The sequence below is a fragment of the Mastigoproctus giganteus genome, chromosome 1 (genome assembly GCF_048544385.1).
Source record: "Mastigoproctus giganteus isolate SK-2022 chromosome 1, ASM4854438v1, whole genome shotgun sequence".
In the NCBI taxonomy this organism is placed as follows: domain Eukaryota; kingdom Metazoa; phylum Arthropoda; class Arachnida; order Uropygi; family Thelyphonidae; genus Mastigoproctus; species Mastigoproctus giganteus.
This window is the reverse complement of record NC_143575.1, coordinates 228,256,283-228,271,006: the sequence shown is the minus strand read 5'-3', so window position 1 is coordinate 228,271,006 and position 14,724 is coordinate 228,256,283. Positions and strand designations below refer to the sequence as shown.

The 14,724-nt window shown below is 39.3% G+C and overlaps 1 protein-coding gene across 1 annotated transcript in view; it reads left to right on the top strand.

The window, feature by feature from the left end:
• The window catches only part of LOC150091573 (TP53-binding protein 1-like), a 257,313-nt gene that overhangs the window by 163,115 nt on the left and 79,474 nt on the right, over positions 1 to 14,724 (top strand). The window contains exon 9 of the mRNA XM_090368987.1: positions 9,421 to 9,555. Within this exon, the coding sequence (XP_090225113.1) occupies positions 9,421 to 9,555 (135 nt within the window). The remainder of the gene's footprint in view (positions 1 to 9,420; positions 9,556 to 14,724) is intronic.

Genomic DNA, 14,724 nt, shown 5'->3' with positions numbered 1-14,724 from the left:
TTAATTTGAACTTATGTCCCCGTAGGTTGGTAATCTGAACAAGTGGAAGGATCCCATCCGAATTCAGCGTGCTCAACCCATTCAAGGCCTTATAGACCTCAATCAAATCACCGCGCAGATGCCTAGTCTCCAGCCACTGCAATTTGCAGAACTTAAGCCTCTCTTGGTAAGAGAATCCCTTCATTCCCCTCACCAATCGTGTTGCTCTTCTCTGTACACGCTCAAGCAAATCTACATCCTTCCTAAAATGAGGCCTCCAGACCTGTACGCAGTACTCAAGGCATGGCCTGACCATTGCCTTATACAGAGGGACAATCACCTCCTTTTCCCTGCTAGCAAAATTCCTATATATCATTGACAAAACCCCATGACCCGCCCTAGCAGCCTGTCTGCACTGCTCAGAAAACTTCATATCTGACTGCACAATTACTCCCAGGTCTTTTTCATTTTCTACCACCAAGTGTAGTACCACACAGTTGGTACGTTTCTCTGGGGTTACTTCTACCCATATGCAGTACTTTGCATTTGTCAAGGTTGAACTTCAGTTGCCACTTCTTAGCCCATCTGCCCAAATTATCTAGATCCTGTTGCAGTAGCACACTGCCATTACTGTCATTAACAACCCTGCCAACCTTTGTGTCATCTGCAAACTTCGACATTAAGCCTGATATACCTTCATCAATATCATTGATAAATACACAAAACAACAGTGGACCCAACACCGAACCCTGTGGGACTCCACTAATAACATTAGTCCACGAAGAGCAGCACCCATTGATTACCACCCTCTGTCTTCTCCCACTTAATCATCCTTTTATCCATTGTAGCAACTTACCCTTAATACCATTCTGCTCCAATTTGTACAGTAGTCTTCCATGCGCAACAGTGTCAAAAGCTTTCCTGAAATCCAAGTATATGATATCAAAATTATTTTTTGCATCCAGTTCCTTTGTGACCACATCATAATAACCAATCAAATTTGTCAGACAAGACTCTCCCTTAACAAACCCATGCTGTGTTTGAATTATTGCTGCAGTCTTGTCTAGATGATCCTGCAATGCATCTTTAACCAGCGACTCCATTATTTTACCCGGAACAGAAGTTAAACTAACTGGTCTGTAATTACTCGTGTCACCCTTCGATCCACCTTTGTGAATTGGGGACACATTTGCACATCTCCAGTCCGTGGGAACCTCCCCTGAGTCCAAGGAGAGAGAGAGAGAGAGAGGGAGAGAGGGAGAGAGTATTGACTGATGGATGAATGCTGGGTACATTACTGTGACCTATATACAAAACAAATGAGCAAACAATGGAAATATTCATCTTCACGAACCTCCAAAAATGCCAAGGTTTATTTATCTGCCAACAAGGCCTTGTCGGTATTCCGCAATTCTAAAGGTATCTTCCATACAGGTTATTCTCAGAATGCAACAGCATAACCAGGAAGTAGTATAGGAATCTCCTGAGATTAAGAGAGGGAATCAAGTTGAAGACAGAGAGGCACAGGAAGCTATTCAAAGGTGTCCACCTCCTAGCCAACAGTGTTTCTTCTCACATGTACATACTCTTAGCACATTTGTTACATTTTTGAAGATTACTATAGACACTTTTTCTTCCATAATTAAAATTATGATCAAGTCCTATACTTGTATTTCGAACTCTTTTTTTTTTTTTTCCCCTGTAGTTGTTGGCGCATCGGCTTCTGTGGCCATAATGTACCGCCCAAGGTTTTTACAGTACTTTGATCCAAGCCCAAGGCGGGATTCTAACCAGCGACCTTTGGGTTGCCAGGCAGGCACTTTACCAACCTGGCTAGCCCGGTCGGCCACGAACTCATAGCTGCCATTTATAATTGCTATGTGCAAATAGAACTGAACATTATGGATTCAATAAACAATGCAGAAGTAACAAAAAATACAAGGGCAGTCAATATCTATTTATTCTCATCTAGAAATATATGAGTTATGGATTTGAAATTTGGCTGGTAATTTCATCTTTCCCAATCTAGCTACCTTTTAGTGCTGCACATTTTTTTTTTCCCATCTGTGGATAAGTTCTTTCAAGCCTCTTGAACAGAACACTTTACTTTGAGTAAAAAGCCATGCTTCCAATTTTTAATTGCCTCCTCATCAGTCTGAAAACTGGGCACTGTAATGGTTTCTTCATTTTAAGGAAGAGGAATAAGTCTGAAGGTGAGAGGTTGGGAGAATAAAGTGGGTACTGCAGATTACAAATTCCACTGTAAGAGCAGCCTTGTGAGCAGAAGCATTGTCAGCTAGGAGGTAAACCCCTTTGGTTAGTTTCCAGAGTCTCTTCAACTTGATAGCCTCCAACTTTCCCAGAGGATTTCTGTAGTATTCACCAATCATGTTATAGCCTTTTGGTAGGTAATCTGTATGGATGCTAAATGTATGGACGCTGATAAGAGTTAGCATTAGCAGAGGCATACGATGCAAGAAAGCAAGCTTACGCAGCATCAGCCCAAAAAAAAACCTCCCATTTTGCTCCTCCATTCATTCCAAATGCCTGTCCAGGCTCAGCCTTAAATTTGTTTAGGCTATCAACTTCCACAAGAGATGGAGGTCTGTTCCACCAATCAATTACCCGCTGGCTAAAGGCAAATTTCCGCACATCTGTTCAACAAGTATCTTTCCTCAATTTGAATCTGTGCCCCCTCCCCAGGTTCTTAATCTGAGCAGGAGGAAGAATCCCATCAGCATTTAGTATGCTAAACCCTTTCAAGGCCTTTTACACCTCAATCAGATCACCTCGCATGTGCCTACTCTCTGGGCACTACAATTTGCAGAATTTAAGACTATCTTGGTAAGAGCACCCATTTGTTCCCCTCACCAACCTTGTTGCCCTTCTTTGTACTGGTCCTAACAACTCTACATCTTTCCTAAAATGAGGCCTCCAGACCTGTGCACAGTACTCAAGGTGTGGCCCGACCGTTACCTTGTACAACAGGATAATCACCTCCCTGCCCCTGCTAGCAAAATTCCTATATATATCATTGACAAGACTCCATGACCTGCCCTGGCAGCCCGTCTGAACTGCTCAGCAAACTTCGTATCTGACTGCACAGTTCACCCCAGGTCTTTTTCACTTTCCACTTCCTTGAATAGTACCACATAGTTGGTATGTTTCTCTTGGGTTATTGCTACCCATATGCAGTACTTTGCATTTGTCAATGTTAAACTTCACTTGCCACTTCTCAGCCCATTTGCCCAACTTATCTAGATCCAGTTGGAGTAGCATACTGTCTTTACTGTTGTTAACAACCCTGCCAACCTTTGTATTATAACCCCCTTTGTGAATTGGTGATACATTTGCACACCTCCAGTCCATGGGGGACCTCCCCCCCAAGTCCAAGGATGCTCTCATCATTATGGCTAAGGGTTTGCTTACTTCCTTTGCTCCCTCCTTCAGTATAACTGGATAGATCCCATCCACCACAGGTGCCTTCCTTATGTTTAACTTTAACAGTTTCTACTCCACTTTGCTCTCAGTTATTACAAAATCAAAAATCACTTAGCTCCTGTTAGAGTTTGATAAACTTCTGGCATTTCCCTCCTCGAATAACTCTTCGTGTGAATGTAAATGCAAAATGCTTATTCTATGTTAGGCGGTCCAATCTGATTCATCCCTTTCCTTCTAGATTTTACATAAATAAAGAACTCTTTGCTGTTTTTCTTTGCATCCTTAGCCAAAGATTTCTCGTAATCTGCCTAATGTCCTTTGTGACTTGATTATAGACTATTTTAGATGTGTCAGGTGACACAGATGCCATAGGCTTCTGTGTCACCTGATAATTTATATGCCTCCCACTGACTGAGACAGTGCATGTAGGAGTCATTCTGCGCACACTCATGACACAGCCAAGGTCATTGTTGATGTTTTAAATAAAACTTAGTGAGTTACCATACAGTTTGCTGCTATGATCACTGTAATCGATCAAATATTTCCAAAGATAATTAAAAGGGAAGTCACAGACACCTTTTTTTGATGACTCTGTATATAAAGTTTAGATTTTGAAGTTTAAAATAACACCATGAAATAGTGGGGGGTATAAGTATTTAGTTATAGTATAAAGGCTATAAGGCAAATGTACCTAAGTGCATGAATCAGCAATAAAGGATACAAAAGTATATACGCAAGGTTATAATAATTAAGCAAGAGGAAGAGCTGACAGACGGAAATGTAAAGAGCACAAGGTGCCAAATTAGTAGGGAAAGGAGAGGAAGAAAGAGAAGTATTAAAGGTGGATGACAGAGGAAGAAGACGAAAAAACCTAAGTGATACATTGAATTATAAGAAATTATAGGCTGAATTAGAAAACCAACTAGATGGATTGAAACTTCAAAGGAAAAATAAAACTAAATTATTAATATTAATGATTGCAATAATGTTCACCTGGCTAATGTTCACCTCATTTGCTATAAAATTTATAGTCATGTTTGTCTTCAAGGACTATCTATTCCACTTTAGTCACAATTAGCATTAGCATTAGTAGAGGCATTTGATGCAAGAAAGCAAGCTTATGCAGCATCAGCCAAAAAAAAAACCACTTCCACTTCACCCCTTTGTTCGTTCAAAATACCTGTCCAGCTGAGCCTTAAACTTATTTAGGGTATCAACCTCCACCACAAGGGATGGAAGTCTGTTCCACCAACCAACCACCCGCTGGCGAAAGGCAAATTTCTGCACATCTGTCCTACATCTGTCTTTCCTCAATTTGAATTTATGCCCTCTCAGGTGATTTTTCTGAGCTAGAGGAAGAATCCCATCAGCATTGAGCATGCTTAAACCATTCAAGGCTTTATACACCTCTATCAGATCACCTCGCTGGTGCCTAGTCTCCAGACACTGTAATTTGCAAACCTTAAGCCTTTCTTTGTAAGAGCACCCCTCTGTTCCATTCACTAATCTTGTTGCCCTTCTCTGTACTCGTTCCAGCAGCTCTACATCCTTCTTGAAATGGGGCCTCCACACCTGTATACAGTACTCTAGGTGTGGCCTGACCATTGCCTTATACAATGGAATAATCACCTCCTTATCCCTGCTGGAAAAATTCCTGTATATCATTGACAATACTCCATGAGCTACTCTTGCAGCCCGTCTGCACTGCTCAGAGAACTTCATCTGCCTGCACAACCACCCCCAAGTCCCTTTCATTCTCTACCACTGTCAGTGTAGTACCACAGAGTTGATACGTTGCTCTGGGGTTGCTGTTTCCCATGTGTAGTACTTTACATTTGTCAATGTTAAACTTCATTTGCCACCTCTCAGCCCATCTGCTCAACCTTTCCAGATCCTGTTGCAGCAGCGTAGTGTCAGTAGTGTCCTTGACAACCCTGCCAACCTTTGTATCATCTGCAAACTTGGACATTAAGCTTGATATACCATCATCAATATCATTTATAAATACAGAAAACAATAATGGACCCAACACTGAGCCCTGAGGGACTCCACTAATAACATTAGTCCACGATGAGCAGTGTCCATTGATTACCACTCTCTGTCTTTTCCCCCACAACCACCCCTTTATCCATAGCAGCAATTTGCCTCCAATGTCACATTGCTCCAATTTGTGTAGCAGTCTTCCATGTGCAACAGTATCAAAAGCCTTTCTAAGATCCAAGTATTTAATATCAAAGTTATTCCCTGCATCCAGTTCTTTTGTGACTGCATCATAGTATCCAATCAAGTTGGTCAGGCAAGACTTCCCCTTAACAAAACCATGCTGTGTCTGAGCTATAACTGAAGTCTTGTCTAAATGATCCTGCAGTGCTTCTTTAACCAGTGCCTCCATTAATTTTCCTGGAACAGAAGTTAAGCTCACAGGTCTATAATTACTTGTGTCAGCCTTTGATGATCCTCCTTTGTGAATTGGGGTCACATTTGCACATTTCCAGTCTATGGGTACCTCCCCTGAGTCCAAGGAAGCTCTCATAATTATGGCTAAGGGTTTACTTACTTCCTTTGCTGCCTCCTTTAATATAACTGGATAGATCCCATCCACCCCGGGTGCCTTCCTTGTGTTTATCTTCAACAGTTTCTCCTCCACTTTACTCCCAGTTATTTCAAGATTCTGTAGCTTACTGCTAGAGTTGAATACACCTCTGGCATTCCCCTTGCTGAATAACTCCTCATGTGCGAATGTCGATGCAAAATATTCATTTAGTTTGTTAGCTACCTGAGCAGGATCATCAACAGTTGACCCATCAATATCAAGTGGACCAATCTGATTCATCCCCTTCCTTCTAGAGTTTACATAAGTAAAGAACTCTTTGCTGTTTTTCTTTGCATCCCTTGCCAAGGATTTCTCGTAATCTGCCTTCGCCTGCCTAACCTCCTTTGTAACTTGGTTGCATATCAACTTGTATCTATCATAGGCTTCTGTGTCATGTGTTAATTTGTAAGTATCCCATGCATTTTTCTTCTCCACCATATGCCTCATTAGTTCATCTGACATCCATTTTGGCCTAAACCTTGAACAATATTTCTTAGTTGGTATGTAAAGCCTAGTAGCTTCCAAGATAAGTTCTTTGAATGCTTCCCATTTTGAATTTGCTGTTGGTAACATCATTAGTTGGTCCCACTGTATAGAATTTAAATACTGTCTCAGTCCATCGTAGTCACCTTTACGGAAGCAGTAACCCTTCCCTTTACCCCTAATGGTAGTTACCTCTTTGAGTAAATCCCACTTCAGCACACTGTGATCACTGTCACCTAGTGGTTCATTTATCTGCAGATTCTTAATGCATGAAGAATCACTGCTGATAATCAAATCAAGAGTATTACTCCCTCTAGTTGCCTCCCGAACATGCTGATGTAGAAAACAATCATCCAATAAATCCTCAAAAGCCCTGCTAGTGTGTGAGTAACCAGCCCCCAAATTCCAGTCAATATCTGGGAAATTAAAATCTCCCATTATAAGACTCTCTGATTTACTGGCCCACTCTATTTCCCTGTACAGTTCCTTATTATGCTCATCAGAGTCATTAGGCCTATAGCACACTCCTACTCTCAATTTTGATCTCCCAATGCTTATGTCACACCTAACTGACTCAACACTGCACTGTCCGGCGATGTCCACTGGCTTCACTTCCTTGGTTTTTATGTGTTTCTTAACTAATAGCATAACCCCTCCCTCCTTCCTATCCTGTCTATCCTTTCTGTAGACGTTGTACTCCCCAAATTGCAGTTCTGCATCCCTTATATCTGTGTGACACCACGTCTCTGATATCCCAACAATATCTGCCTTTGATGTTTTGAGCAATACCTCAAATTCATCAAATTTATTTACTAAACTCCTAGCATTGGTGTACACGCAAGTATGCCTGCACCTGTTTCTATTCTTAGCTACCCTAACACAACCCATGTGTTTACTTGTACCGCAATGGCTCCCAGCAGTCTCTGAAATACCATGCATCTTGTTTTTCAGGCTTCTGCTCATTCTAATAGAAGCAGTGCAAGAATCTCTTTCACCTCTGCCAGTGGCTACTGTCAATCTATTGGTCTTTGTCTCCCCCCAAGCTAGCAGTTTTCCGACCCACCTAACACTGCCTCGATAGCATCAGCAAATATTCTTGCACCCTTTCTATTTAAGTGTATCCCATCCCTGTAGAAGCAATCTCTCCTGTTAACAAGTACAGTCCAGGCTGAAAAAAATTCTACCCCTTGAGCCTTGCACAATCTTTCCAGGGCCGAATTGATCGACAAGGCTCTTATCATATACTCCCTCCTATCGTGTCTGGGCAGAATTGCAGACACTTTCAAATTCAACCCTAATTCTCGGCTTTTGTTCAACAGTGACCTGTACTTGTTAAGTAATTCTGCCGGTCTCCTACTCTTAATATTATTAGTGCCAACGTGTACAACTATATCACCTTTTGTGCCCTTAAAAGATGATATTCGCTCTACAACGTCATCAACCTTTGCCCCTGGCAGACATACCCTGGTCCTGTTCCACCTATCTTTTTTACAAAGCATGTTCCCCGTTTCCCTGACAATAGAGTCACCAACAACTACTAGTTCCTTCTGGACCAGCGCATTCTGCCTTGGGGGTTGTCTCTGTGTCACGCGATGCCCAAGTGCAAGCTCTGGTGTTGATGTGGGCAGCTGAGAGCTTGATGGGCCCCTCAATTTAGTTTCTTCGTGGGCATCCACCCTGTCCTTCATGCTCTCATATAGGCCCACAAGAACGCCGAGTTGTTGCCTGATATCGATACACTTCTTGCATCTCGCACACACAAAGACATCCCCCTTGGCAGTATCATGTCCCGTACCCGATTGCTCTGCAAACATCAAGCAAACAGTGCATTTTATAAGGCTGTGAATCAGAGGACAACTGCCCCCCTCAGTTCTGCTCTGAGCCACAGCACTTCCATTAGCTTGAGCCTTTTGCTTTGGCAGGGTCTGCAGCTGAGGTAGGTCTTGCTTTTCTTGGCTCATCGTGCACACTGCTTTGGCAACACCTAAACTGTATTTTCTAATTTTTCATAGTCTCATATAATGAGCTTCCCTATATACAGCTTTTATCTTCCCATCAATTTCCATGTCTGTTGATAGCCTCTCTTAACATTCCTATGAGGTTTCTGTTCTGTTTTGTTTTGATTTTGCTTGTTGGCCTCGCAGTGAAGAAATTTTATAATGGATTGGACTTCAACATACCACCTGTGGCCATATTCATTACTCTAGTTCAGTAACTAATGGATCTAGAAAAAGAAATACATATATATATTAACTTATTAAACTTAGTAGTGTATATATACATACTCCTGGCGCCTCCATAGCCAGTTGGGCTGGATCAGCAGTGCGTAGCACACACTTCTTGATTAGACTGAGGTTCGAGCCCGATCTAATCAAGAAGATTAGACTGGGCTCAAACCACCAAATATGGAAGATGTGGAAGGTCAGAGAATGACCACCACATATCCCCAGAGCAATATGGCCACCTATCTAATATGATGTAAAGAGATAATATCAAATCCGTAACTTGGATATTCCTAGGATTGGGTAAATACTTATTGACTGCCCCTCATATAATATTTTTTAAGAAAAAAACTGACATTTTGGCTTTTCTCAAAAGAGGAAGCAGTGTTTTCAAAAAATACACTGCTTCCTCTTGTGAGAAAAAATGATCAAGGGAACATATACACTGTGTTTTTATGTACTCTACTTGTTATATACATTCTCATCAGCTGAAAATTTGAAAATATGTAATGCAGTGTTATTAATTGAGCGCTGTGCACTAATTTTAATTATGAATTTTAATTCAACCTTTTAATTAATTTATGTGGCCTGTACATCTAAATGAAATTATAAAGTCAAGCTTTTAAAAAAAGAAAATTTAATTTTTGTAAAAGTGCTAATTATCAAGATGAACACTGAAAAACTGCTTTTTTTTGTATAAAGGTTCGACTTGTAAGGATAAGAATCTGTTTAAGGGCTTTGCTTTCCTCTTGAGTAGTACTGACAGAACATCTTTAAAAAGGAATGAAGGAAAACAGCATGAAACAGGCAGTTCTTCTGAATTTAGTAGCCTAGAAGGTAATTATTTTGAATCATCATAGGTAATTAAATGTAATGAATGTATATTTAAGTAGGGTTCCTCAGTATATGAAAATTTATTTTAGGGATCCTCCATGAAATAAAGATTGAGCATCGCTGGCTTATGCGATGCGGATTCTGCTATATTATTTTTTATTTTACTTTATTTTGTTTAGGCTGATGAAAAAAAAAGTCCTCTTCCTTCCATATATTATATTAGTAAGTAGTATTACTAATACTAATGATGTATTACTTCAAATTTGAACCCATTTTTCAAGGAGTTTGCCATTAAAATAATAGTAAAAAGAAAATGAAAAATACAATTTTACACTTAGAAATTATACAACAGAGAGAATACAGTTTAACACACAATTAATTAATATAATTAATTTGATACATGACTGATGAAATATCATCAGTCATGTATTAACACTGAGATGCATAAAATATCACTGACCTACATCCACTATATAGTCATTTGCCAACCATCTTAAAGCGAGAATTAATGGAGTAAAATTTTTTAGTGGTGGTTTGTGCTTGTTGACAGGAGAGATTGTTTTTACTGGTGTGAGATACACTTAAATGGAAGAGGTGCAAGAAAATTTGCTGATGTGTAACTAGTAGTGGAGTCAGAGTTTAATTGTGATAAGTACCACCAAGTTTCTAATCACATAGTTTGGCATATATTTTTTATTAGTTAGAATATAACTAATTTAAGTAAAGGTATAACTAATTTAAAACTGTGAGCATAATTGTATAGCATAATGTATATCTTGAGCTTAATAGCATAAGGTATGATGTAAACTTGATAGTGTAATGTGTATCACTGCATTCAGGAATCTATTAGCTTAGTGTAGTATTGTCAGTTATTCAGTTAAATTGATTAATTTTTATTGCTAATCAATTAAATTGTATTTAAATGGAAATCATTAAAGCAATGGACACAAAGTAGTGGGGGTGCTGTGGCTTGGGGGAGAACTCAGTGGTGAATACATTTGAATTATGGAATTCTTATAAAGAAAAAATCACAAGCCATGAATGCATACATACCTTTAAGAGAATATTGCAAGAGGAGAATGACTGTGGAGCTGGCTGATGAAATAGAACAGAAAAGATATAATGGGACAGTTAGTTACAGAGCGATGAAAAGTACTGAAGCCTACAACAGATATAATTCAGAGAGGCCAAGATGAGAAAGCAAGAGAGGCTGCGCATGAGAAGGCATTGGCTAAGAGAGCAAAGAATGGGGACAAGGAATTGTTCAATAATGTGAATACAAAGAAGAAAAAAGCGAATCAGATTGGACCCTTGTGTTCTGGGTATGGGAAAGCCTTAGACAACCCAGCTGATGTGGATGAGTTGAGTAGGTATTTTGCATCTGTCTTTACTGATGAAGACCCATCATGCTGAGAAGAGGCTATGCGAGTGAGACTGAGCCATATGAAATTAGTGATGTCGTAATTGCAGATGAATGTTTATTAGAAAAACATTTTGAACATAAAGGAAAGTAAGGCTCCCAGAGTTGATGGCATATACCTTGTACTTTTGAGGGAGAGCACAAGGGAGTGTATTGAACCATTTAGGTTAATTATGTGCAGTATATTTCAACTCAGGAGAGATTCTTTGGATTGGAGAAGTGCTTTTTTCACCAATACATAAAAGCAGTTGTAGGAGTGAAGTTGGTAACTACAGACTGATTAGTCTGACTTCAGTGGAAGGAAAAATCTTAGAGGCAATGATTGAGAGTGCAATCCAGAGACATTTAGATAGAAATGGCATTCTGAATGACACACGACATGGCTTTGTCAAGGGTAAATCGTGCTTAACACATTGACTGCCAAGGCTTATTTGCGTAAACTGGTCTCCGACACAATTTGAGTTATGCATGTTAAATTATTAAAAACCCAAATTATAATATATATTCATCACAAAAACTCATAAAAAAGGCTTATTGTTGCCCAAAAAAGCATCGGGAATTATCTTGTGGTTGGTGTATGTAATAGAAAATTCTTCATGGCAGCCAACTACGAGTTAATTTGACTTGTTGTAACTTGCAGAATTCTCTGTAAATCTTCTGCAGTGACACAGACTTGTCATGTACGTTGTATTTAATACTTTGTTACGTGGTTTTTTTTTTTTTTTTTGTAAAAAAAAAAATAAATAAATCCTAAAACATGGATAAGAAGAGACCACTGACTGAAGAAGCGCTTGAGCTCTATGCTAACGTGAGTTACTCGGAATTTGAAAACCCTTTTGACGTGTCGTATGGTTTTCGTTCATAGATCGATCGGGTCAAATACTGTCGTATTATTCAGCGCTAAGAAAAACCATCAGATGTCCAAAGAAAAGTGCATTATATATTATAGAAATATATATGCATAATGCATACATCCTTTTCCGTCAAGTTACTCGTTTCTCTGAATTTCAGACATTTTTTGGTGAAACCCATAACTTGACGGAAAAGTTACGTTGAATCATTGATTGGAGAAAAAATTCTAAACGTTCCAAGAAGATTAGGTCTGAATGTAAAATTCATTATTTAGAATTTCAGTTGGCTTTACCACCAACTGAAAAAAAAAACCACTCCCGACTAAGCCGTGTCAAGCATGTACGAGAATAAAAATCGCCGCAAAACATGCTATTATTGTCCAGTGCACTAAGAGAAGCTAGCTCTTTGCGTGAAGAAAATATTTTTTTTTGTGTGAATAAATTCTGTTTTCTGATTTTTCATTCTTATCCCAGAAGCCAACTGTCCATCAGCTGCATATATTTGTTACAAATATACTCGTAGCTGCACCTGAAAGGCAAGTCATACCAGTCCGAGTTAACTCGTAGTCACCATCCTGGGCCAGATCGCCAAATACGAATTAACTCGTAGTTGGCATTCAACATGTTAACTAACTTAGTAGGCTATTTTGACACAGTTACTGATGAGGTCTGGAATTAGGAAATAATTTTGATATAATTTATTTGGATTTTAGCAAAGCATTTGATTTGGTCCCTTAATGAGAGGTTGCTGTATAAGCTTGAATAGGTTGGGATTACTGGTAAGATTCTAAGATGGATTGATGGGTGGCTGCAGGGCAAAGAAGCCAGAGAGCTATGATTAATGAATATTCTTCAGATTGGTGTAATGTCAGGAGTGGAGTCCCTCAAGGATAGGTTCTTGGACCACTGTTGTTTCTCATTTTCATAAATGACATCAATGAAGGGATAGAAGGCATTATGTCAAAATTTGTAGATAATGTAAAGATTGGCAGAGTTGTTAATGATCAGTCCCAAGAAGTGATCCTTCAAGATGACTTGAACAGACTTCAGAGATGGTCAGAAAAGTGGCAGCTATGTTTTAATGCAGCTAAATGCAAGGCCTTGCACTTGGGGAATAGCAACCCACAAATAAATTATACACTTAGTGGAGTTGAATTAAAAAAGTAAAAAGTGGAGGATGAATGGGATCTGGGATACAGGCAGATATGAAATTTTCTGAACTGTGTAAACAGGCAGCCAGAAAAGCCCCTGATGTCATATCGATGATTTATTGAATGCTATTCTGTATAGATAGGGAGGTCATAATTCCACTATATAAGGCAATTACAAGACCACATTTGGACTACTGTGTTTAATTATGGAGCTCTCATCTGAAAAAAGACACTGAGCTTCTTGAAAGGGTCCAAAGATGGGCAACTCGAATGGTAAGACCATCAGAAGGATGACCACGTGAGGAAAGACTCCAATTATGTGGGCTACAGAGCTTGGCAACCAGTCACCTCAGAGATGTCCTGATTGAAGTTTATAAGGCTTTGAGGGATTAGTAAAATGAATGAAGATGGAATTCTCACTGTTCTAAACAATTCTAAAAATGCTGTTCTAACACAGTTTCTAAACATGGGGAGTCATTTACAGAATTGCCACCAACAAGCTGCCAAGAGGAGATGTGATAGAAATCACAGTTAAATCAAACAGAACCCAACCCTATGCTGGGCAGAGCCTGTTATTATCCAAACTGAGCTGGGGATTATTCCCCTATTCAGAATGACATAATCAATGAGAATACACACCATGGAAATGCTAACATAGAGCCTCTATTTACAATAGAATTATTACAAGCAACAATTAAAAATTAAAATTTAATTAAAACCAAAAACAATAAATGTCCAGATTTGACCTCCTAGAAGTGGAAATAATTAAAAAAAATTGCTGAAATTGCACCTGCATAATCACTGCATGACTGCAGAAAAATTCCCTAAAATTTGGAAAACAGCTGTGCTCAGAGTCATACTAAAGAATCCTGAGAAACCTCAGATCCAAAATCATATAGACCTACAGCTGTCCACCCAGTAATGGGGGAAGTGTATGAATGATTGATCTAAAATAGAATATCGGCATACTACACTGAAGCAGGATCAATCAAGTAATCAGTATGGCTTTAAGCAGGGAAACTCCATGGAGGATGCCACGCATTACCTATTAACAACAGTACAAAGCAAAACGTGTGTTGTTTGTAATTAAGGCGGCCTAAAGTGTTCCCCTATATGCACTGTAGCATCTGTAAGGCAGAAGCCAATGTCAACAAATGTGTGTTTAGTGAATACAAAGCACAGAGGACAAATATATGTTGGCAATTTCATTAGACTTTGCTGGGACATTTGATTCCCTCTGGTGGCGTAGCATCTGCCACAAAACATCTATCAGGGAATCAACAGCTACCTCAAAAACAGAAGTGTCTTAGCTCATACAAGTTACCAGGAATTTACGCACCCTGTGAACAAAGGTTGCCCGCAAAGATTTATCCTTAGGCCAATGTTCTGGATGAATTTCTGTGCTTGTATCTGGGCCCAGTGGAAAGCTTAGGTTTTGTGGACAATTTTCCTTGTAAAAGGAAACACAAGATAGTTGTAGAGTAAAGATCAAATGCTGCCCTCGTGTAACTGCATGAGTTGGCACTAATGCACATGCTTAGGATATCACCTAAAAAACTAAATCCGCACTTTGAAAGAACACTTAAGGAGACCCTTCAAATTATAATGGAAAAACCATAAAAATGGTATCAAAACTAAAATACCTAGGAGTTGATTTTGACCCAAAATTAACTTTTTATTCTCATTTGACATACAGTAAACCCTCAATTTAACAGACCCTGATATAACAGATTTCACGGACCGGACAAAT